The 25,394-nt window shown below is 43.6% G+C and overlaps 1 protein-coding gene across 1 annotated transcript; it reads left to right on the forward strand.

Annotated features, from left to right (window-relative positions):
- Positions 1 to 4,877: 4,877 nt before the first annotated feature.
- Positions 4,878 to 20,383, forward strand: LOC129822904 (calponin-3-like). The gene is made up of 7 exons (XM_055881421.1): positions 4,878 to 5,139; positions 16,801 to 16,922; positions 17,348 to 17,414; positions 17,696 to 17,833; positions 18,036 to 18,152; positions 18,490 to 18,636; positions 18,997 to 20,383. Exons 1-7 carry the CDS (start codon positions 5,083 to 5,085, stop codon positions 19,366 to 19,368), a joined length of 1,020 nt encoding a protein of 339 aa, XP_055737396.1. The 5' UTR covers positions 4,878 to 5,082; the 3' UTR covers positions 19,369 to 20,383.
- Positions 20,384 to 25,394: the final 5,011 nt, after the last annotated feature.

Genomic DNA, 25,394 nt, shown 5'->3' on the forward strand with positions numbered 1-25,394 from the left:
ACAGAAATACTCCTGTGTCATCAGTTGTCTGGGTTGTTGGTCTCAGATGATCCCGTAGGTGAAGAAGCCGGATGTGGAGGTCCTGGGCTGGCGTGGTTATACGTGGTCTGCCGTTGTGAGGCCAGTTGGACGTACTACCAAATTCTCTAAAACAACGTTGGAGGTAGTTTATGGTAGAGAAACATTACATTCTCTGGCAACAGCTCTGGTGGACATTCCTGCAGTCAGCATGCCAAATGCACACTCCCTCAAAACTTGAGACATCTGTGGAATTGTGTTGTGTGACAAAACTGCACACCTTAGAGTGGCCTTTTATTGTACCCAGCACAAGGTGCCCCTGTGTAATGATCACGCTGTTTAATCAGCTTCTTGATATGCCACACCTGGATTATCTTGGAAAAGGAGAAATGCTTACTAACAGGGATGTAAACAAATTTGTGCACAAAATATGAGAGATTTAAGCTTTTTGTGCATATGGAACATTTCTGGGATCTTTTATTTCAGCTCATGAAACATGGGACCAACACTTTACATGTTGCGTTTATATTTTTGTTCAGTATATAATGTAATTGGGGTCTGAGATGAATAGTTGTGCAATTCCATTGTGTTGTCTGTTCCTGGTTGTTGTGGTTCATTTAAGGACCGACGCTGTAGTAGAGAAGCAGGTATAGGGAGTCAAACATTTAATCAGGAACAGACATGAAACACGACAGGAACAGCGTCGGCACACGGGTATACAAGGACATATGACAAACAATGCTGAAGCGGGGAACAGAGCGGGGGTACAGACAGATATAGGGGAGGTAATGACAGAGTCCAGGTGAGTTCAATAATCGCTGATCTGCGTGACGGGGGAAGGCAGGTGTGCGTTATGATGGTGGCAGGAGTGCTGGGGAGCCTGGCACCCTCGAGCGCAAGGGGGGAAAGAGCGGGAGCAGGCGTGACAGTACCCTCCCGTCTAGGGGCATGACCCGGCGTCCCACCTGGGTGAGCCTGACGGGCCGGCAGGGGCGCTGGACTATCCGGCTGGGCGTTAAATCCTGAGAAACCGGCAGAGGCGTGAGAGCCTTGCGAGCCGGCTGAGGCATAGGAGCCTGACAATCCGGCTGAGGCATGAAGGCCTGTCGATCCCGCTAATGCGTGGGAGCCTGATGATCCGGCGGAGGCGGAGCAGCCTGACGAGCCGGCTGAGGCCTGACGTGGAATTGCGCCTTCCGAGCCAACTGGGGCAAGAAACCTCTCGAGCCAGATAGGGTGTGACAGCCGGACAAGCTGGCTTAGGCACCCCCGGTTCCATCGGTGGCGGTCCCCGAACCCGACGTCACCACCAACCGGAAAGCCACTCCCCGATGCTTCGTTTGGTGGCTTCAGCATTCTGTAAGGACCGACGCTGGAGTAGAGAAGCAGGTATGGGGAGTGAAACATTAAATCAGGAACAGACATGAAACAAGACAGGAACAGTGTCAGCACACGGGAATAAAAGGACATATGACAAACAATGCTGAAGCAGGGAACAGAGTGGGGGCACAGACAGATATAGGGGAGGAAATGACAGAGGTGATTGAGTCCAGGTGAGTCCAATAATCGCTGATGCGCGTGACGGGGGAAGGCAGGTGTGCGTAATGATGTTTGGGAGCCTGGCGCCCTCGAGCACCAGGGGGGAAGAGCGGGAGCAGGCGTGACAGTTCAACTAAAATGGGCATAGACTATAATGGAGACGTTGAGTTTTACTGGCCCAGAGAAAGGGAAAAGTCTGTATTCTGTTGCTGACGTTTCCCCTATTTATAAGTCTTATCTCAGAATGTCAGTGTGAGAAATATACACATTGCTAAATCTGTCTCGGTCGATAACAGTAGAGACTTGGCACAGGGCTTTCCTATACTTTTTTCATGGTTAAATAAAAGACAATTGATAGGGTCTCAAACCCCAAATTGTACTTATTTATGTCCTGACAGCAACACATGGTCTTTCAAATTGGATAATGTACATTGAGACTAAGCAAGTTCACACATTTTCAGAACTCTGTATGTTAAGTCCATCCTTACGTTCAGATACGAGCACAAACTCATTCAACCTAATATGGTCATGGATGGGTGACATCTTGTTCCTGCTGAGAACGCACTGGGCCCGAGTCCATACATCTCTAACCATGAATTATACACGAACCTAAAGGCTTGCAGCATGCAGCATCTGCCATTTAATTAACTCACAGACCACATCATAACCCACATCAAGACACCAATGGGAATAGGAGCCCCTACACACACACACACACACACACACACACACACACACACACACACACACACACACACACACACACACACACACACACACACACACACACACACACACACACACACACACTCGTCCTGGTAACAGCCACACACACACACACACACACACACACACACACACACACACACACACACACACACACACACACACACACACACACACACACACACACACACACACACACACACACACACACACACACACACACACACACACACACACACACACACACACACACACACACACACATCAGAGCTCTTTTAAGTTGACCTCTATGAGGATGACACAAGTGGGTCAGTAACAAATGCTGGCCTCTTACAACGTGGAAAGGTACTGTATTGCTGACCATTTTAGAAGCTTGACCATGACATGCTAAAGGTCATCAAAATACAACAAAGGTCCAATGCAGCTGTTTTTATCTCAATATTAATCCTGGGTAACAATTAAGTACCTTAATGTAATGGTTTCCAGTTCAAATGGGCAAAATTAAACAAAAATAGCTTCTTAGCAAAGAGCATTTTTTCAAGCAATAATTTTGCTAGGACTGTCTGGGAGTGGGGAGGTGTCAGGAATTGTGAATTCGCTCAAGGTGTAGAAAATGCTTAACCCAAAGAGAAGGCGAATGACTTCTATATTTAAATGTTCAATAGACAAACAATAGACAGACAAAGACACGTTCCTCTGTGAGGTTCGTAGCAATCTGTCCCATTCCAAAGACAAGACACTCATTATATGCTGAGTGTACAAAACATTAAGAACACCTGCTCTAGACTGACCAGGTGAATCCAGGTGAAAGCTATGATCCCTTATTGATGTCACTTGATAAATCCACTTAAATCAGTGTAGATGAGGGGGAAGATGACAGGTTAAAGAAGGAGTTTTAAACATTGATACAATTGAGACATGAATTATGTATGTGTGTCTTTCAGAGGGTGAATGGGCAAGACAAAATATTTAAGTGTCATTGAATGGGGTAGGGTAGAAGGTGCCAGGTGCAACGGTTTGTGTCAAGAACTGCAACAGTTTTCCATGTGTATGGACCATCACCAAAAGGACTCAACTCAATATTATGAAGGTGTTCTTAATGTTTTGTACATTCAGTATATGCTCATCCTTCTTTCTGTTCTCTCTCCATCTGCCTCCAAGTGCCTGGGCCCTGGTCAAAACATAAAACAACTTGCAAGGCCAGATTGAACCATGGACTATACGTCTCTATCACTCTAAAGTGCCTATAGCTGATTTACAGCCATTGGCCTTAGCCTGATGAATGTCACTTAGGGCATTAAATGCTGTCTAAATTCTGTTTTATGGTGACCCCTATCCTCAGAGAGGGGTCAACCTCTGGTTTCATAGGTCGCTAGAATTTAGAACCTATCAGAGGGTGAACATTTGCTGTTATTGGCAGAGAGGTTTGGAGACTCTATTTTCTATTGGCCTATTAACTAATTTACCGCATAGTGATGTCACCGTAATTTCAGGCCGTAATTTCAAACAGCTTTTACACTAAAAGGGCATTATCATCATTTTCACAATTTCAAGGTATTATTCTAGCCTCATAGTGTGGAAATATATAAAACCCAGGAAATCATGTTTTTGACTGCACTCTGCCTTTAAAAGTGACTGTACCAGGAGGGAAGCAGAAGGATATATATCTGCCCAGCTACTTTACCAGTTGAACAGGTTGAGTGTTGAACCTTGTGAAACCAATTCTGTTCTAGAGGATTACCTGAGAACCTCTGACAAATGGCATTCTTTCAAACAGGGTCCCTTTATACACACCACAAAGGTTGAGTGACATAGGAAGATAGATGTGTGTGTGAGTGTGTGTGTGTGAGTGTGTGTGTGTGTGTGTGTGTGTGTGTGTGTGTGTGTGTGTGTGTGTGTGTGTGTGTGTGTGTGTGTGTGTGTGTGTGTGTGTGTGTGTGTGTGTGTGTGTGTGTGTGTGTGTGTGTGTGTGTGTGTGTGTGTGTGTGTGTGTGTGTGTGTGTGTTGCTTGCATGGAGGACAATTTGCGGACTCAACACTTTCAGTGTGTAGCAATCTGGCTATTATTCATGGGGCAAATTATTGCACCAATAAAATGCATGGCAGCCAGCCAAGATTGAATGAATTTGATATTTTACAAGCATGTAAGGCTGCAGTGATCCAATCAATAAGAGGCACCAAGATCAGTTTTATCAATATATGCTTATTATAGGGAATGTAAGTAAATAAATCAGTGTTTTGTTTCCTTTAGTAGCCTACAAATCATCAAACAATTAAATGAAACCTATTACTTACCTAAAGATGTATTATAGCCTATGCTGTGCTTAATTGCCTTCCCTTTTCAGTGTAAATCAGTGAAGTTTGTAGCCCCAACAACATCATTAGACATCAAATGTCAAACGAAATGGACAGTAAAAACAGATAACAGAGGATAGCTTGTGCCTGGTAAAATCACTAACATCATTATCTTCCGTAGAAATGCGCTACAGTAGCAGCCTCCAACAATGGGGAGAGGTATGTAGAATCGGCTCCTCTGATTGGCTCGGAAGGCTCCGTCAATGGTCTTGCGAAAATTTTTCCAAACAAAAATGAGGTATTGAAGCGAGAAGTTTTAGTCCGACCAGCCTCTGCGATACTCACAGTCCACACGTTTGCACGGATTTAAACTCCTCCTTTGGACTGACTGAACGGGACACCGAACTACGCTGTTCATTGTGTGATACAAAGTAACCCGAAAGGAATCGTTTTTGCTACTTTGTAGCTGTGGATATTGACTTTGGTTGTAAATCTAAAACAAATATGACTTCATTCAATAAGGGACCAGCCTACGGGTTATCAGCAGAGGTGAAAAGCAAAGTGAGTAAAGAACTAAAAAGTAAATCATTTGTTTATTTTATAACCACATTTTGGTTTGTAAATTATTGCCGTTTTGGATAAACCAACTGAACCAACCAATTGCTGCTGGGCTACAGAGTTGGACATGTGAGTCGTCCTTGGTTTAATAGTTTGATGCACTGTTATGGCAGATCATCTTTGGTTATGATTAATAGGCTACAAGGGCCATTTTCATATGGGACTGTCCCTTACAGAAATTTAGACGAAAAAAAAACAAGTTTCACACATTAATTCAAAGTTTACCAACTATTTTTGAAAACACTTAAGTAAAAACAATCACTGGAAGTAGCATGAGTGCAAGCCAACTAAGCCCAATGCATTGTTTGTAGCAGTGGGACAGGGAGGAGTTCGCTAGTAATGGTTCGTTCGAACGTTATAATATTTTTTTTTTTTCAACAGTTAACGTCAGGAACCGAATCGCGTCTGTGATAGAGCCTTTTTTTTACATCTCCAGACAACGATTAACTGCAGAAAAGTTATAAAAACATTCTCTGAATATTATAATTCCTCACTGCAGGAACAATAGTAAGGTGAAAGACTTTTTCTGGTCCACACATTTATGCAGTGCGTTGTTTTTTTCTCGTTTTTTTTCTTCAGGCCGCCTAATAATTTCGTCAGGTAAAGCTGTAGGATATTTGAACTCCCATGTCAAGATCTGAAATAGTGCTAGGCAACTGTAGGTTTTACATTAGAGATTGGTTATTACTGAACGAATAGCCATTTTAGGAGCCAAATAAACTGCTGTTTTAACTGACCTGAGCCAAATGAGCCAGCTCACTGATAAGACTGACATCATTAGAGTCTGCAGCATATTGGCAATGGGTAGGCTATGCCCCCACATTTAAATGTGGCAATGGGGGCTACACTGTAACTGCACAGCTGTCTCTGTCAGTCAGAGATGTTATTTAGTGTAACTTAAACAACAAATGCAATGAGAGGTGAATTACCGGGTCGGGCCCTGGTTTAAAGCCACAATCCTGAAATTGTGTTTCAGCCAAATGTTAGCCCATATAAATGAGAGAAATGTAACCACCAAATCTCTATTTTTGATGTAAAAGACACCTTTTTTTGTGAAACATTTTTGAGAAACTTGCCCCAAACAGCAAGATACTTCCTCAAATCACTTAGACATGAACTCACTCATAAAAACAGAATCTCTGCTGTGTTCTTTGACAGTCTCTCTTTGCTCAAGGTATTACAAGTTATGACTCTTACGTAGGTTAGTATCAAATTATTTGATATTTTAAAAAGAAAAATGGTGTAATTTTACCCCCCTTTTCATGTTATCCAAGTACGATCTTGTCTCATCGTTGCAACTCCCCAACATGCTCGGGAGAGGCGAAGGTCGTGTCATGCATCCTCCGAAACATGACCCGTCTAGCCTCGCTTCTTAACAACCACTCACTTAACCCGGAAGCCAGCCTCACCTATGTGTCAGAGGAAACACTGTTCAACTGACGACCGTGGTCAGCATGCAGGCGCTCGACCCGCCACAGAGTTGCTAGAATGCGATGAGCCAAGTAAAGTCCCCCCCGGCCAAACCCTCCACTAACCCGGACAAACGTTTGCCAATTGTTGGCCGCCCGGTCACGGCCATTTGTGACACAGCCTGGGATCGAACCCCAGGCCATGGTGATGCCTTAAAACTGTGATGCAGCGCCTTAGACCACTGCCCCACTCGGGAGACGGGCTAGTATTAAGTTTTGTTTTGGCTGGGGTTGTGGAAACTGTAGGCACAGTAATATCAGCTATCCGATTGGCCAGCGCAGAAGGCACACATGATTTAGCCACAGCAATGGCACACTTGATTTAGCCACAGATCTCCCGGTCTGCCTGGGTGGTGGAGTTTGTCTTTTCAGACATTTTAAATGGTTCAAAATGGGAGCACTGACTACCCGGTGCACAGGGCTTCTGAATCAAGTGCACCTACCTCCAACAGCTCAAAACAAAACGGAGCGCAAGTCTTTATCGTTGGCTTTTCTACAGAAATGTTTGTTCGACTAGGAATGCCTTGAAGATCGACCAGTTGATCATGATCGCCCGGTTGGTGACACTGCATTAGACAACAAGGTGGACGAAATTAGGGCACAAGTTGCCTTCCAGAGAGACATCAGAGATTGTAACTTTCTCTGTTTCATGGAAACATGGCTCACTTGGGATATGTTGTCAGAGTCGGTACAGCCACCCAGTTTCTTCACGCATCACTCTGACCGAAACAAAGATCTCTCTGGTAAGAAGGGCGGGGGTATATGCCTTATGATTAACGACTCATGGTGTAATCATAACAACATACAGGAACTCAAGTCTTTTAGTTCACCTGACCTAGAATTCCTTACAATCAATCCTGACCGCATTATCTACTAAGAGAATTCTCTTCGACTATATTCACAGCCGTGTATATCCCTCCCAAGCAGATACCTCAACAGGCCGTGAAAGAACTTCACTGGACTCTATGTAAACTGGAAACCATATATCCTGAGGCTGCATTTATTGTAGCTGGGGATTTTAACAAAGCTAATCTGAGAACAAGGCTTCCTAAATTTGATCAGCATATCGAATGAGCGACACGAGCTGGTAGCATTCTGGACCATTGCTACTCTAACTTCCACGATGCATACAAAGCCCGCCCTCCCTTCGGCAAATCTGACCATGACTCCATTTTGTTCCTCCCAGCCTATAGACGGAAACTAAAACAGGAAACGCCTGTGCTCAGGTCTATCCAACACTGGTCTGACCCATCAGATTCCAAGCTTCAAGATTGCTTTGATCACGTGGACTGGGTTATGTTCCGGGTAGCCTCAGGCAACAATATTGACATAAACACGCTCACCGAGTCAGCGTATATTAGCAAGTGCATCGGTGATGTTGTACCCACTGACTATTAAAACCTTCCCTAACCAGAAACTGTGGATTGATGGCAGCATTCGCGAAAAACTGAAAGCACGAACCACGGCTTTTAATTATGGCAAGGCGACTGAAAACATGACCGAAAACAAACAGTGTAGCTATTCCCTCCGCAAGGCAATCTAACAAGCAAAGTTCCAGTATAGAGTAGAGTCACAATTCAATGGCTCAAACGCGAGACATATGTGGCAGGGTCTACAGTCAATCACGGATTACAAAAAGAAAACCAGGCCTGTTGCGGACATCAACGTCTTGCTCCCAGACAAATTAAACAACAACTTTGCTCGCTTTGAGGACAATGCTGTGCCACTGACATGGCCCGCTACCAAAGCCTGTGGGCTCTCCTACACTGTGGCCAACGTGAGTAAAACATTTAAACGTGTTTACCCTCACAAGGCTGCCGGCCCAGACGGCATCCCTAGCCGCGTCTTCAGAGCATGCGCAGACCAGCTTATGGACATATTCAATCAATCCCTATCCCATTTTGCTGTGCCCACATTGTTCCTGTTCCCAAGAAAGCTAACTGAACTAAATGACAATTGCCCTGTAGCACTCACTTCTGTCATCATGAAGTGCTTTGAGAGACTAGTCAAGGATCATATCACCTCCACCCTACCTGATACCTTAGACCCACTCCAATTTGCTTACCGCCCCAATAGGTCCACAGACGACGCAATCGCCATCACACTGCACACTGCCCTATCCCATCTGGACAAGAGGAATACCTATGTAAGAATGCTGTTCATTGACTACAGCTCAGCATTTAACACCATAGTACCCTCCAAACTTGTCATTAAGCTCGAGACCCTGGGTCTCGACCCGACCTGTGCAACTGGGTCCTGGACTGGAAACAACATCTCTACCCCGCTGATCCTCAACACTGGGGCCCAACAAGGGTGCGTTCTCAGCCCTCTCCTGTACTCCCTGTTCACCCATGACTGCGTGGCCATGCACGCCTCCAACTCAATCATCAAGTTTGCAGACGACACTACAGTGGTAGGCTTGATTACCAACAACGACGAGACAGCCTACAGGGAGGAGGTGAAGGCCCTCGGAGTATGGTGTCAGGAAAATAACCTCACACTCAACAAAACAAAGGAGATTATCGTGGACATCAGGAAACAGCAGAGGGAGCATATCCACATCGACGGGACAGTAGTGGAGAAGGTGGAAAGTTTTATGTTCCTCGGCGTACACATCACGGACAAACTGAAATGGTCCATCCACACAGACAGCACGGTGAAGAGGGCGCAACAGCGTCTCTTCAACCTGAGGAGGCTGAAGAAATTTGGCAACTGCTCCGCCCTCAACCGCAAGTTTCTCCTGAGGGTGGTGCGGTCTGCACAACACATCACCGGGGGTAAACTACATGCCCTCCAGGACACCTACAGCACCCGGTGTCACAGGAAGGCCAAAAAGATAATCAAGGACGACATCCACCCGAGCCACTGCCTGTTCACCCCGCTATCATCCTGAAGGTGAGGTCAGTACAGCTGCATCAAAGCTGGGACGGAGAGACTGAAAAACAGCTTCTATCTCAAGGCCATCAGGCCGTTAATCAGCCATCACTAACAGAGTGGCTGCTGCCAACATACAGACTCAAATCTCTGGCCACTTTAATACCTTACTTTAGTCACTTTAAATAACGCCACTTTAATGTCTACATATCCTACATTATTCATCTCATATGTATATACTGTATTCTAGACCATCTACTGCATCTTGCCTATGCCGCACGGCCATCTCATCCATATATTTATATGTAAATATTCTTATTCATCCCTTTACATTTGTGTGTATGAGGTAGTCGTTGTGAATTTGTTAGATTACTTGTTAAATATTACTGCACTGTCAGAACTAGAAGCACAAGCATTTCGCTACACTCGCATTAACATCTGCTAATCATGTGTATGTGACCAATACAATTTGATTTGATGTCCCACTGGTTCATAACACATTGGCCTAGGCTAACGAAGTTGTCCCTCTGTAGGAAATGACTGAATCATGACATCGTCGATCAGCCTATCCATCGGAAACAGGACAGTCAAGGCCGAAGGAGCATAGCCTACTCAGGCCCATGTGTAATGTTTATGTGAAACTGTGTCTCGTGTACAGTTTCTATCTGCCCTGTCTCGGTTTGAATTGATAGCAGTGGTGCCAGAAGGCAGCCAAGGTTTCTCTCTCTCCTGATAAAAGATAAGCAGGCTGTCATAGCCTACTGTTGGCCAATGATGTGAACATCCAGTTAGAGAGGGATGATAATGGATATGTTTCAACAAACCTTGAGGAGAAATTGACCGGGAGCACAAAAACTTGTGAACAACACAGTGGAATCTAGGTTACGGTATTTAAGTGTGTTGCAGAACGATGAGATCATCAACAAACATACCCAGTGTTAGAGTAGCCTACACAGTCCATTCATACATTGCCTTGCACTGGTTGGCTTTCAAGTGACAGATTTCTATGTCAACTTTTGGCATACTAAGTCAGGAATTTGTCAAACACTCCAGCAGATTGTGAATTTATCAAGCCGTGATTAAATACACACTGCAAAAACTAAACTGGAGGAAACTATACATGCAATCACTCGTATTGTACGGGCTTCTTTGGAAGTCGCATGTCAGAGATGCTTAGAATTCCTCAATGATCCCTCTCTATTACCAACATCCCCTAGCCTCACATTGCTACACATCCTGAACGTGAGAAACTGGAACCTGGAAACCGGCAACAAACAACCCAGTCTGAAAGATCTCTAATTCACTGAGCTATGGTGCTCTCTCTCTCTCCTATGATTTGTCACTTTGAGAGGTCTCTCTCTGCCTGAAGATGGGATATTACGAGTATAAATTCATTAAGCTGTGGTTCCAAGCAGAGTTAAAATCCTGTGGCTCAAACCATCTGTTTCTCGTGCCTTAATGAGACCAGACCACCTCATTCCTTAGTTAGCACAGTTTCTGCTGTCTCTTGTGTTGTGGTCCATCTGATCCACAAAGTGGTTCAAGACAGGCTACAGTTTTAGGCTACTGCGTCATGTCTCCTAACTTTACCTACTGCCCCTGTTTACGTTTGTACTTTCATTCACATTGTGGTGGTATGAAAATATTTTAGAGGAGGTAATCTCTTGAACCTTGACAGGATCAGATGAGCAATACTAGTACAGCCGGGAAAATATAAAAATGATGTTAGCTCTCGTTCTTCTAATGCGTGTGTGCTTTCTAATATTTTCCAGGGTGGCTGCCAACACACATGCTTTAATTGAGGGCTAATTGTGATAAATATCCAGTGCATTCTGAAAGGGGGAAATGGAAAGCAGCTTCGTTTCCAATGTAAATGCTTGCTAACGTCGAAAGATGACCAGCAACTGTCATTCAACCACACACACACGCACTTTAAATTAATGATACTTGTTGTCCTTTCCTGCTTGAATTATGTAAGAAAAAGCTGAATGTTTGGAACAGTCAGTGTGTTCCAAAGTTACTTTCCTCAGCCCATATTGTTTATAAAGTCAAACCACCACATTAGTTATTTGTAATCAAACAAGCCAGCAGTGCTTTCCAAGGGGTCACCGCCACTCAGGTTGAAGTGTTGACCAAATGTTTGACTGACTAACTGGGTTTTTTTTTGGGCTGGGACTTCTCAAGTGTTTGTAAAATAGAGCAGGAATTCCCTCTGGAGCCTGGGAGCACATGAACTCACATCTGTTATATCTTTCCTACGGCAGTTGGAGGGTCGTGAACTTAGAGTTTGACTGCTCTTGTTAGGGTAGAGATTTAGCTGAATCCGTTGCTGTGTGAAAGAGGGAGTCGTGTTAATGAGGGTCGAAGACGTTGGGTTACCACCAAGTAGCCTATAGCCCTCCTGAGAATTTCATGTTGAGTTTGTTTTCATTTCAGCCCAAAGGTTTCATAAGTAAAGATTTCCATACAGTAAAAAACAACTTAATGTTCAGTTTGTTTCTCACCCAAAGGGTTTCAGTAGTAAATATTATATTTTCTCCAGCTGGGTCTGATAGGAGATCCCATCACATTTATCTGATTACTCACTAATACATGCTTGCTAAAATAGTTGATCGTAGATAGTGGGGCTACAAAGCCTCGCCATTCATGTAGGTCTGAATCTGCCTTGTTTGTTTTTGCCCTCCATTGAAGTCTTTGGGTGGGCGAGTTGTTGGTTCCTCAGCAAACAGAGTATTTGGTTGTATATCTCTGCTGAATCTTTGGCAGGAAAGAGATTGCAGACGTGCAGTCTTGGAACCACAAGACACAACAATGCAAGTTCTGTCCATGTCCTCTGCTCTCCTCTACCTCAATGTGTGTTTTTTCTAGTGGCCCTGGAGCAGGCAGGGGGCCCTGGATAGGAGCCAGGGGTTGGCTGAATGAGGCCCATCTCAGGCTTCCCTGGCTAGGGAGAGGAATTAGGAGATCAGGGCAGTCGGGCTAGTGGTGGTCTTAATACACCATAATCATGTTCTGTAGGGCACAACATAGAAAAACACTTTGAAAGAGAACATGAAAAATGAGTCCAGGTAGTCCCTCCATGTTTTAGTCTGTTTTCTATGCTTTGGTGCCAAATGAACATGACCCAGATATGTGGTGGAGGACTTGTTATTGTGGGGTTGTCTTACCCCCCCCCCCCCCCCCCTTTTTAATAGTAAAACACAGTACCATTACTATCAATGTGGGGGAGCGCTGCAGGGAGAAGTGTGGGGGTTGGAGTGTTCCCCTGCTATTTGCTGACAGGAGACAATTCCCTCCCTGCAATGGTTCCGGCTGGATTTTCTTTTCACAGTGAGACTGATTCCTGAATTCCTTGTTTTGTTGCGTTAACCCCCGAGATGCTGTTTTGGGGTGAACAGAAACTGAGCTCGTTTCCTGAAACCATTGTTTAGCTTTTTTAACTTTCACATCCCCAAGATCGACACTGGCTGCTTCACCAACCTTGACATGTTCAACTTTGATGAAGGCTAATGTTAGCTAGATAGTGGTTAAATATGAATGAATACCAGCTGGACTGTTTGTTCAATACTTCGTCATGTGTGTGATTGACCAAATAATTAATCAAGTGGGGGTCATTCTGGTCATAGAATCTGTCAAGTTCCCTGTTAGAGATGCCCTCAATTCTATAAGATATTGTATAAATGGGACTGATAACTTGATTCTAAGGAACTTCATGACTATATAATTCCCTTTTACTAGAAATTGTTTCAAAGAGAAACAATACCAGACTGGATGATACGCATGTTATTGATTTTATACAGCGATTGCCTCAACAGTGGTGTATCTAGCCTATATTGAATTGATCGTGTTGGAATTCTGGGGCATTTTCTCCCTTTAAACCTTCTTCTCCGTCCAGATGTTTTCTAGGTTCTGCAACGTCATCAGGAAATGCTTTGGAGTACAGTGTTGGGTTGTGGAAGACGGGCTTGTCTGGGGTTCAATTCCAGTGGGGTTTAGCCCATGTAGCTTTCCAGATTTCTCCTCAGAAGCTTTCCTTTTAACTACTCCAAGACATAAGAGAACTGGGGGGAGTTGGCAATGTTCCTAGAGAAGTACTGCTGTGCTGGGAGAGAGAAGTGAAGAAAGAGAAAGCTCTCCTCTCTCTAATCCTCCGTGATTTCTCTCTGAGGGCTCTGTGTTCTCGGGTGATGGTTTGGCTTCAGCTGCTGTCAGTCAGTGACACAAAAAGCCTCTGAATTTTTGTAAATGACAGTGTGCTGTCAAGCTGTTCAGAAGGGATGGACAAGTTCCTCTATAACCCTTCCACTCCATCACAGTCCTCTCATTGAGTCATGTTTTGCAACTAGAACACCACTTTGGCCCTTTTACAAGATGGAGGCACGTTTGAAGATTTGCCTTTGTGTGTTATATGAGAACAGGGCCTCGTTTCTCTCTCTCACACACACGTACACCGCTTCAGAGAGGGCATGTCTTTCTGGTGACGGCCTTCACATTCCAGCTGACAGGATTTAGTGTGTGGGGGGGGGGGTGATAAACTGTAGTTAAATGAAAACAAGCCTTTCTCTGCTGAATAGGGGGGAAGAAGTTGGCTACAAGTTTATGGGCTTCAAGCTTTCAGTCTCACATAGTAGTACTAAAAGGCTGTCATTACCCCAATGGCTTTATTAGCTTTCAATACGCCTGGTTTACATTGCTACATAGCCTACATATAGCATCCTTCTTGAATCCCAGCATTAACATGTGGTGCTAAAGAGCTAATATCAGCACACTGGGAATAAGCTACAGTTGTAGAGTAAAGGTGAAACAAAGAATGGACTATAATGTGAGGAGTGGAATGGAGGCAAGATGCTTTGTCTCCTGTGGTCTTCTTCCTCTGACTAGATTAAAGAGATGAGTTTGTTTGTTTAACTGACTCCGTGTGAACTGTGAGATGCACTTGTCAAAAGCCCATGTTCATAGGACATAGGCCAATGTTAAAGTGTTTGTTTACAATGGAATATGAACTAATGGGTGACTGTAGCTGCAAAGCACAGTTAAATATACTCAGTAGTTTGACATTTGTAGAAAGGACCTGGAAAAGTTCCATGGCATTGTACAATCCAATTGTGGGTAATTGACAGTACAGTACTTAGTCATTTACAGTAGATTACAACACATTCAGTGTAGGCCTTTCCATTTTTAGCAGATCCAGTGACTCTGTTTACATTTAATGAGTTTTTGCTTCCGCATGTGTTCTGTAGTGTGCGTTTGGCAATTGAAGCCTTGAGCATGGCATGGTAAATGCTCCAGAAAGCCAGCGGGGGAGGTTTCCAAGCCCTTGACTTCTCATGTTGTGTGTGTGTAATGGAGAGGAAGCAGTGGGAGAAGAAGAGGAGCATGCTATTGTAATTGGCTTCACATTCTCTCTCACACACACACACACACACACACACACACACACACACACACACACACACACACACACACACACACACACACACACACACACACACACACTTCCTCCGATGGCTACTGTCCATGCCATGATGCCAATAGCATCACTTCCTCTCTGGAGCTGTGTCCTGGTGCACATTAGCTACCCAGCATTTTAGTGAGCTGACCCTGGGAGAACGGACTGTCCCTAAAACACAAGACCACAATAAATAGATTATTGTCATTTCTTTTCCTGGCAATAGACCAGGATTAATGTGCTCTAGAAAAAACTATATCGGACCACACTAATGGCCTTAAGTGTCTTCATTTGGGCTAGTGTCTGTCAGTCTCGAAAATAGCTTATCTTTTAATTCTCAGTAAACCGTGGTTGCATCATGAGCTCGCTTATGAACAACGTGAATTTGGGTATATTTTTTTCTCACACTGGCTTTGAAGCCGACGTGGGAATCTGAAAGCATTTCTGACGTAACGTTGGGACTCACTAGAAGGGTTTACGTTCTTACTGTTTGTTTTGACCCAATAAGGTTCTAACAACAATCTATATTACATGAATCACTTAGTTAAATCACTTTGGCTCCTGAGTGGCGCAGCAGTCTAAGGCACTGCATCTCAGTGCTAGCGGTGTCACTACAGACCCTAGTTTAATTCCCGGCTGTCTCACAACCGTCCGTGATTGGGAGTCCCATAGGTCGGCGCACAATTGGCCCAGCGTTGTCTGGGTTAGGCCGTCATTGTAAATTAAAAATTTGTTCTTAAAACCTCCTTAAGAATCGGAACCTTTTTTTCAATTTTCGCCTAAAATGACATACCCAAATCTAACTGCCTGTAGCTCAGGACCTGAAGCAAGGATTTGTATATTCTTGATACCATTTGAAAGGAAACACTTTGATGTTTGTGGAAATGTGAAATGAATGCAGGAGATAACACATTTGATCTGGTAAAAGATAATACAAAGAAAAAAACATGGACTTTTTTGTTCCATCTTTGAAATGCAAGCAAAAGGTCACAATGTACTAGTCCAGGTTAGGAGCAATTTCAATTTTGGCCACTAGATGGCAGCAGTGTTCAAAGACTGATCAAATGAACCATTGCATTTCTGTTCAAAATGTTGTATCGAGACTGCCCAAATGTGCCTAATTTGGTTTATTAATAAATGTTCAAGTTCATAACTGTACACACTCCGCAAACAATATAATGGTACACTTTCACTGTAATAGCTACTGTAAATTGGACAGTGAAGTTAGATTAACAAGAATTTAAGCTTTCAGCCCATATCAGATATGTCTGTCCTGGGAAATGTTCTTGTTACGAACAACTTCATGCTAATCACATTAGCCTATATTAGCTCAACCATCCCATGTGGGGGGACACCAATCCCGTAGAGGTTAACTGACTTGCCTCGTTAAATAAAATAAAACGTCTAGGCTTTAATGCTATTCCAGACAGAAGGTCAACATTTGAGCTTTAAGCCCCCCCAGTCGCAGCCTGTTGATTTACCCCACAGCTCAGTACTTACTCTGCTGAAATGACACCCTATTCCTTTTATAGTGCACTACTTTTCACCAGGGCTCTAGTCAAAAGTAGTGCACTAAATAGGGAATAGGGTGCCATTTGGGGCACGTGTAAAAGCCCAGCTTGCTAACAACTTCTTACAATCTTCTCGATGGGTAAAACTTTTTGGTTTTTATTACAATGTCAAAGGACATTATGAGACATGCCATGCAAGCCTGTAGCTTGATCAGTGGTGCAGAATCGAATATAGAAGATGTTGCTCTAGGTTCTCCGATAATAACTTTTACTAAGCCACTGTGTGCTTTCACCTTCTCAGATCGCAGGCAAATATGACATGCAAAAGGAGGAGGAGCTTCGGTTCTGGATCGAGGAGGTGACGGCGATGGCCATTGGCGAGAACTTCCAGAAGGGCCTAAAGGATGGAGTCATCCTGGGAGAGTAAGTGTCTGTCACCGTCAGCTCTGCAGTAAACACAGAGGGTTGACATTGCTGTGTGTGTGTGTGCGCCCTCCACACTATGCTGTGATCTGCAGCTAATGTTTGCCGAGTGGAGACTGACTAGGATTTTACATATGAGTAATCAATCACACTCCAGTCACTATCCACAGATTGATGTGGTGATTTGCATTTTTTCTGTTTTATATTCAGTTGAATACAGTTGAATACTGCAGATATTGTCCTCAGCATATTTCCTCCCCAAGAATTATATATATATATATATTTTTTACATTAAACTTGAACACTTTAAACTGAATGTGTGTGTAAGATGCATAAACATTTTGCTACACCCGCGATAACATCTGCAAAATGTGTATGCGATCAATCCGATTTGATTTGATAGACTGACCTTCTCTCTTTCTTAGATTGATAAACAAACTGCAACCTGGCTCGGTAAAGAAAATTAACCACTCACAACTGAACTGGCACAAGGTAGGCTAACCTAAACCTCCATGTATGGAGTTTAGAGTACACAATCTTCCGTAATAATATGAACACTTTTTAAAAAAGAAAGCACAAAGACAAAAGAGTGGATGTTCAGCTCATTAATACCGTTAAAGTATTAATGCTATGCCCATCAGGAGGATGTAATGTCACAGAACATTCTGATAGAAATGTAGCATGTAGAAAATATATTATTGTCTTGTCAGAAGGGAATCGTGCCAGCTCTATTCAATCTATTTATATCTGTAACCTGTGTTATGTTACCCCAGCTGGAGAACCTTGGTAACTTCATCAAAGCCATCCTGGCCTACGGCATGAAGCCCAATGACATCTTCGAGGCCAACGACCTGTTTGAGAACGGGAACATGACCCAAGTCCAGAGCACATTGCTCTCCCTTGCTAGCATAGTGAGTGTGATACCCAGGGGGGTAGAAAGACTTCTTTCATTAATTTTTTAAACATACAAGACATGTTATGGTACAGTTGGTGTCTACTGGGAGAAAGACTTTGACACCTACTGTAAAGTGTTACCAAGATTCTGATAGGGTTCCTTCTCTCCAAGGGACTTGTAGCATCAATATATTTCCACATTCTTATCTTCTTCCACAGGCAAAGACCAAAGGCATGCACACATCGTGTGACATTGGTGTGAAATACGCAGACAAACAGACACGCCATTTTGATGACGATAAGATCAAGGCTGGACAATGTGTCATCGGACTGCAGGTAAGACATGCTGATGCTTAAACAGCCACAGGTTGTTGGGCTCTGTTACTGGATGTGGCTATATAATAATATTCATTATTATACCTTTTCAATGTTTCGCCAATGAAAATCATCCTGATTTTAATGAATGTTTTGTATGTAGCTTATTTAACTGATTCTTCAATCGCTTGTAATAGATGTGGGGCGGCAGGTAGCATAGCAGTTAAGAGCGTTGGGCCAGTAACCTGGTTCTAATCCCCAAACTAACTAGGTGAAGTCGCCCTGGATAAGAGTGTCTGCTAAATGACTAAAATGTAAGTGTAATACGTCTATTCAGCTATGTTCCTGTGTATTTTAGATGGGGACCAACAAGTGTGCGAGCCAGGCTGGTATGACAGCATATGGGACCAGAAGACATCTTTACGACCCAAGGTCCCAGACAGACAAGCCTTATGACCAGACCACCATCAGTCTGCAGATGGGTACCAACAAAGGAGCCAGTCAGGTATAGCAAATTATGTATATAAACACTGTGAATGTCTATGGGTAGAACGAACACTGATGCATTTACAGGGGTCCACTTCCCCTGTTGAAACTTCGATGGAACCTATGTAATGGAAGGAACTAACTAGCAAGTACTACTTTCAAGAGAGGCAAGGGAATGTAACAGAGAGCAATGGGATCTAGTGTACAATATGATGGAGACTTCACATGGCTTTTCATTGCACATCGCCATAATCACATGGTTGATGATACATGATAAGTATGTTTGTCTTGAAGACAATCCAAGTCAACAACCGTTTTCCTGGAAAGCTCCTAAAGTGTACCCCTCCCCGGCCCTCTCTCCCTCTCCCCTCCCCCACAGGCCGGTATGTCCTGCCCGGGAACACGTCGGGACATCTTCGACAATAAGCAGGTGCATCCAGTGGACAACTCCACCATCTCCCTGCAGATGGGCACCAACAAGGTGGCTTCCCAGAAAGGCATGAGTGCGTACGGCCTGGGACGCCAGGTGTACGACCCCAAGTACTGCGGCTCGCCCACCGAGCCCGTCATACATACCAACGGGAGCCAAGGCACGGGCACCAACTGCTCTGAGATCAGCGACAGTGACTATCAGGCAGAGGAATTCCTCCAAGAGGGAGAGGGGGAGGAGTACCCAGTGGCTTATCAGGAAGAGGACAACTACAGCGACGTGGCCCACTACAACAACATCGACCAGGGAATCGACTATTAGGGCTGTCCGGGGCCATCCGGCACTAGCCTGGTCCCAGATTAGTTTGTGCTGTCTTGCCAAAGACCATAGGAGTTGGCAAGACCGCACAAACAGATCTGGGACCAGGTTAATCCGGCGCCACCTTAACACCACAACGACCGCTAGACGGAGCAGTATTAAACCAGTGTATTTTATCGATGACAAACAGAGCAAGTCTTTTGCTATCCTCGCTAATCTTTTCATTTTTTTTTATTGAAGCATAAGAGATAAATATTGTCTTGAGCGCGTTCCTTCTCCACCTCCTCCCCAACTCTCCTTCCATTTGAGCAGTAGGGGTCATGCCGTTGTAGTTAAAGCGTAGTGCTGAGATGCAGTGTTGGAGATGCTATATTATAATATTATTATACTATTACATTATGAAGTATGGGACACTGTGAAGTAAAGATTCATTTAGCCAACGTTGTAGCATTTGCAACCATTCCACTTTTTTTTATCCCTTAGACTTCTTTTACTGATCATATCATCCCTTTAAAGGAATTAGTTCACCGACTGCTTTGCTTTCTGCCAACCTAAAAGGACCAATTATTACCTTTTTTATATCAATACAATTGAGTGAGCCTCAGAGTAACCAGTGGCCATCTCATCTGTTTTAATTTTTTGGTAGGTTTCAATACAAATCACTGCACCATTTCCTTTCCTAAAATCGCGCAGAGTAATTTCTAATGGATATTCCATTAGATCAGATGCATACAGTAGGGCTAGTCTTATTGTGCCATGTCTCATGTTCTTATAGCCACCCTCCATTCCCACTGTATTTATTGCCATGTCGCTCATTATAAACTAGTGTGGTGTCTGAAAAGGCACCCTATTCCCTATATAGTGCACTACTTTTAGCCAGGGCTCTGGTCTAAAGTAGTGCACTATATAGGGTTCTATTTCAGACGCAGCCTGTCCTCTTATGTAATTATTATTATTATTTTTTAAGCAAAAATGTATGTTCCAAATAAAGCCTATTCCTTGGTTCTCCAAGCTTTAATAGTCCATTGTCAACTTTATTTGCACTGTCTTCCAATCTTTTATCAAATTTCCTCTATATAAATTGGTAATGTAATTGAACCAGAATTAAATGACATGCCTGAAGCAGGAAGTATTTTTCCACATTGTGATTCTGATTGGCATTTGCCCTTTAATACTAACTGGTTTGCAGGACTTTTGATTTCATTAGGAGGGCACGCTAGTCTTGTACATTTTATGACGACGAATTGGAACGTCACTGAGCCTTGGTTGTATATTAAAATTATTCATATAGACCTAAAATTACTCTAAATATTCTGTTATGAGGCTTTAGCCACAGTGGATGTCTCTGAGACGACTTTTGGAAAGCAGCCCTCTGCCTGAATCGATGTCTCACAGTTTTCTACAGACTGTTGTAACCGCTCTGAGTGGAAAAGCAGTTTGTCTCAAAAGTGGAACAAAAAAAGAAGTCTGCAAAATAAAGGATTTGTCTGGGCCAATAGTGTTCTGGTCAAAAGTATTGCACTATGTAGGGAATAGGATGCCATTACTGACACTCCCACTGGCTAAAGAGATGATGTGCCCCTCCATACATCAATTACTGACCATTTTTTGTCATATACTGTTGAACATTTCAATGATTCATTTTACCTGCAGTCTGTGTGGCCTAAATAAATAACTGCATTTATGCTGCTTCTCAGGAATTGTTTTTCAATTGTGACAGTAAAGTAGAGCTTGGTTAACTGTTCCAATGGCTTGGCCAGAGATCCAACCCGATAAACAACCATGACAGAGGACAAGCAGCTCAGCCAGCATCCACAGACATATTTGGAAACTGAATTTAATTAAGCTAAGCTTTGCTGCTCTCTCTTTTTGTCCCACTCCTGAATGGAATAAGCAGAAGAAAGGCTGAACTGAAAGCAATGTGATGAGTGTGTTTTGAGAACTAGCATTCCTGTGTTCTGGGAAAGGGATGGTTGAGTGAGTCAGTTCTGAGGGTGGCTGTCTGTGTGTTGGACATGGTGTGTGTGTGGAGCGTTAGTGTTGGACATGGTCTGCAAATAGGCAATGTATGGTAATTCACTCAAGGCCTCAATCTGGAAGGAATGTTAAGAGCTGCAGCATATGGTTTACTGGCTTTGTAAAGGCAGACCTAACATATTGTGTTACACGCCACACCATTAACTTTTAGTGGGAATGCATGTACAAAGTGTTTCTCCTTTGGTGAGTCCACAATTATATATTAAGTACATCACTCAAGGTCTTATAATTCTTGAAATCCACTTGTTTGCGCTCCATTGTCAAATTCACACCATCACAGTTTATGAATCATGCCTACTTATACAGTGCGTCAACAGCGCCATAGTTATTGGTAGTTGACCTCTTGTGTGTCCAGCCATGTGATGAGCTAATCAAACAGACTGTGTGTCCATACTGGGCTTCGTAACACCAACGACAGTGACATGCCAACTCAACCAATGGGCTTCATGAGAAAACTATGGCATTCATTCAAGAACTGTCTCCTTTTTTTAGCCCCAGTCAGTTCACTGCTTGGGAATAATCAGTGCTTTGTGTGTGAGCTTTGGAATCCAGGACGAAAACGCAAGACTCAATTTTAGAGAAGGCAGTCCAAATAAGGTGGTTACCGCAGCAACCACAGTAGGAAGGCCTTTAAAGGCAAGGCAGAACTCGAAACGACCAGTCCTGCAGCATGGCGGGAAACAAACACAAACCGTGTTGATACCCCGCCTAGCACACACACACACACACACACACACACACACACACACACACACACACACACACACACACACACACACACACACACACACACACAGACACAGACACAGAGAGAGAGCAGATCCTGCTCAGGGCCAAAAACATGTCATGAAGCCTGTGTACTGAAGGTTTGATAAACGATGTGTGGTAACCATTACCCACGGACTGTTACTGTTTAAGAGACTACTATTCGGTCTTGGTTAATTTCCATATTTGCGGTGTCTTTTGGTCAGTTACAGTAACTTGAGAAAGTTTACCAATGATTTTAATAGGTAACAGAGAAGGTACAGTGGTATGTATCCACATTGCAGCTGAGGAAATCTAGCATTGTGGCTGACATTGAAGCCTCATCGTTTCTCAATGCCCAGAGATCTTCCAACCAGTCAACACATCTGAGAGGACCAGGCTTCAGACGGAGGGTCTGTGGTTTGAAACTACTTTTAGCTTCATCTCAGGTTATCAACCATGCATATTTAGAAAAATATTTTGGTAATAATACCACCATGCATATTTCTATTGATTTCATATTACTCGAGTGGCCTGGTTTTGCAGTGTAACGTGAGAGAGCCGCGCAGGGATTTAATGACACATGATGGATGGTTGGTTGCCTCCAAAGACAATAGAAAAGAAGGAGACTGTGGGCTAACGCCTCTCCGAGGTCTGGACTTTATTAGCTGAGCGCTCCAGCTAGCTGCTCCTCGGGCTGTAACTCAACCAATCTCGCCTGGGATGGGGGGAACAGGGGTTAGGGGGAGGATATATCAGGCTCCTGACAGATACATGGACATGGAGGCTAGGGGGATGTGTGTGTGTGTGCGTGTGTGTAGGGCCATTTTCTGCAGCTGACGGGCTGGTGATCATCATGAGATACAGTCACTACTGGTGAGACTTGGGCCCTGATCCAAGACCAGTGGGAGTCCCTTGGAGGGAGCCAGGAGCCCTTTACAAGCCCAGTGAACCTGAACTTGTAAGATGACATTATAAAAAGAGGAATTGCTGTACCTGACATAGAAACATATTTTAATTGCTTGACTGCCTGTCAAATAAACTGCACAATGAATCTACAATGAATGTGTCTACTATATTCAAGGGATACCTTTGAATGACAGCATGTTAAACAATGTACAAAGTGCACACAAAAGCCTTCACTTCCTTCATTGGTTGTGAACTACACAGATCTAACAATATACATAGGTTGAGTTGGGTCTTGGAGTGAGTATGATGATGCCCTATCCTCCCTCACATGCCAGTGGATGGCTGTTAGCAAAACATTTGCATTGCTCAAACTCAGAGAATGTGCACAAGTACAACGTCAACCACCATTGCACCATAACCTGTACTAAAAGGCCTCAGGATCTTTTTCTCATGGTCACATCCAAGACACAGTACATTCTGCTGCAATGTTAGCATCTGGTTGGAAAGACCAAAGCTTTGCTTCGCCATCAACATACGAATGTTGTACTAAATTCTCCCACTTTTTTTCTTACAATCTCTAATGAAGGAGTATAGCATCTATAATGCTTCCCAGTTGCCTAGCGTGCTAAGAATTAGCCTTGTGTGTGAAGCCCAAATTGTGTCTTCATTTGGGAAGAGAGGTGCACTAACTCAGCCCTCTGTGGCTGGTGCTAATCTAAACCAGCTGGGTGCTGGATGAGAGTCATACGCCATTATCTGTAAATTACTTGTTTCTCAGTCTAGCAATTAGACCTAATTTCCTTGCATGTTGACATTGGGTGAGACAATACAACATTAACCATGGGGGAACAGAGGGAATCTGGTATCTCTATAGTCCAAACACCACGCTGTGAGTTAGTGACAGCAACATGGGCGAACAATGGAGTTATTATTTCAGTGAGATGTTGAAAACCTTAGATTCAATTTGGGGAAATACAATTAGAAGGCATCCTCTGTTTTACTGCCAATTAGTGAGAGGGCCAGAAGCAACTCCTACTCCTGACATATACAACTCAACAGTAGGACTAGCGTGTAAAGAATACCAGGCAGAGACTATTTCAGTCTCGATCCTATCTCACCACACAAACATGACTAACGTTTCTGCTTCAGTAACATAACCTGTACTTTGGTAGAATTCCTTTAGTTGGTTGAAAGCTAATAACTACACAAACATATGAGCAAACTGAGACTGAAACAAGCGTTCCAAACCCCAAAGACTATTATGTACTCAGTATTCAGTGACTTCCCGCCCTCCTGGACACCTACAGCACCCGATATCATACGAAGGCCAAAAAGATCATCAAGGACATCAACCACCCGAGCCACTGCCTGTTCACCCTGCTATCATCCAGAAGGCGAGGTCATTACCGGTGCATCAAAGCTGGGACAGAGAGACTGAAAAACAGCTTCTCTCTCAAGGCCATCAGACTGCTAAACAGCCATCACTAGCACATCAGAGGTGGCTGTCTATAGAAATAGATTAGGAATCACTGGCCACTTTTAGAAATGAAACACCAGCCACTTTAATAATGTTTCCGTATCGAGCATTACTCATCTCATATTTATAAACTGCACTCCACACTATTCTACGATATCTTAGTCACTTTTAAATTGCGTTTACATATTGCATCACCCATTTCATATGTATATACTGTATTATATTCTATACTACACCACTGACTGTTAAACAGCCATCTCCAGCACACCAGAGGCTGCTGCCTATAGACATAGTGCCATGGTACCCGCTGCACACCTGGAACTTATTCCCGGTGATTAGTAATTGTATAAGTGAGTCCTTGGTTTACCATTGTCCTGTCGTTTATTGTTACAATGTCCGTTGGTGCGTGTGAGTACCTGTGCTGTGTGTTTTGGCTTTCCTGCCCATGTGGATTGCACAGATGATTATGGGTCTCGTCCCGTGTGTTTATCATTGTGCGCTTGTGTTATTTATTTGAGGTACTCCTCGCTCTTTTGTTTGGGTGTCAACCCTGTGTTTGTATAGTGTTTGTTTGGTCTTCGTCCCCGTGCCTTTACACGGCACGCTGTCATTTGGGTAAATAAAAACGCCTATTACGTATTCCTGCACCTGTCTCCCGAATCTCTCATACCAACAAGACACAGAGATTAGGCATCACTGGCCACTTCAAGGAAATGAAACACCAGCCACTTTAATAATGTCTCCAGATCTTGAATTACTAATTTCATATGTATAAACTGTACTCAATACTATTCTACGGTATCTTAGTCACTTTAATTGTATGTAAATATTGCATCACCCATCTCATATCTATATAATGTAT

This window comes from Salvelinus fontinalis, chromosome 25, assembly GCF_029448725.1.
Source record: "Salvelinus fontinalis isolate EN_2023a chromosome 25, ASM2944872v1, whole genome shotgun sequence".
NCBI lineage: Eukaryota > Metazoa > Chordata > Actinopteri > Salmoniformes > Salmonidae > Salvelinus > Salvelinus fontinalis.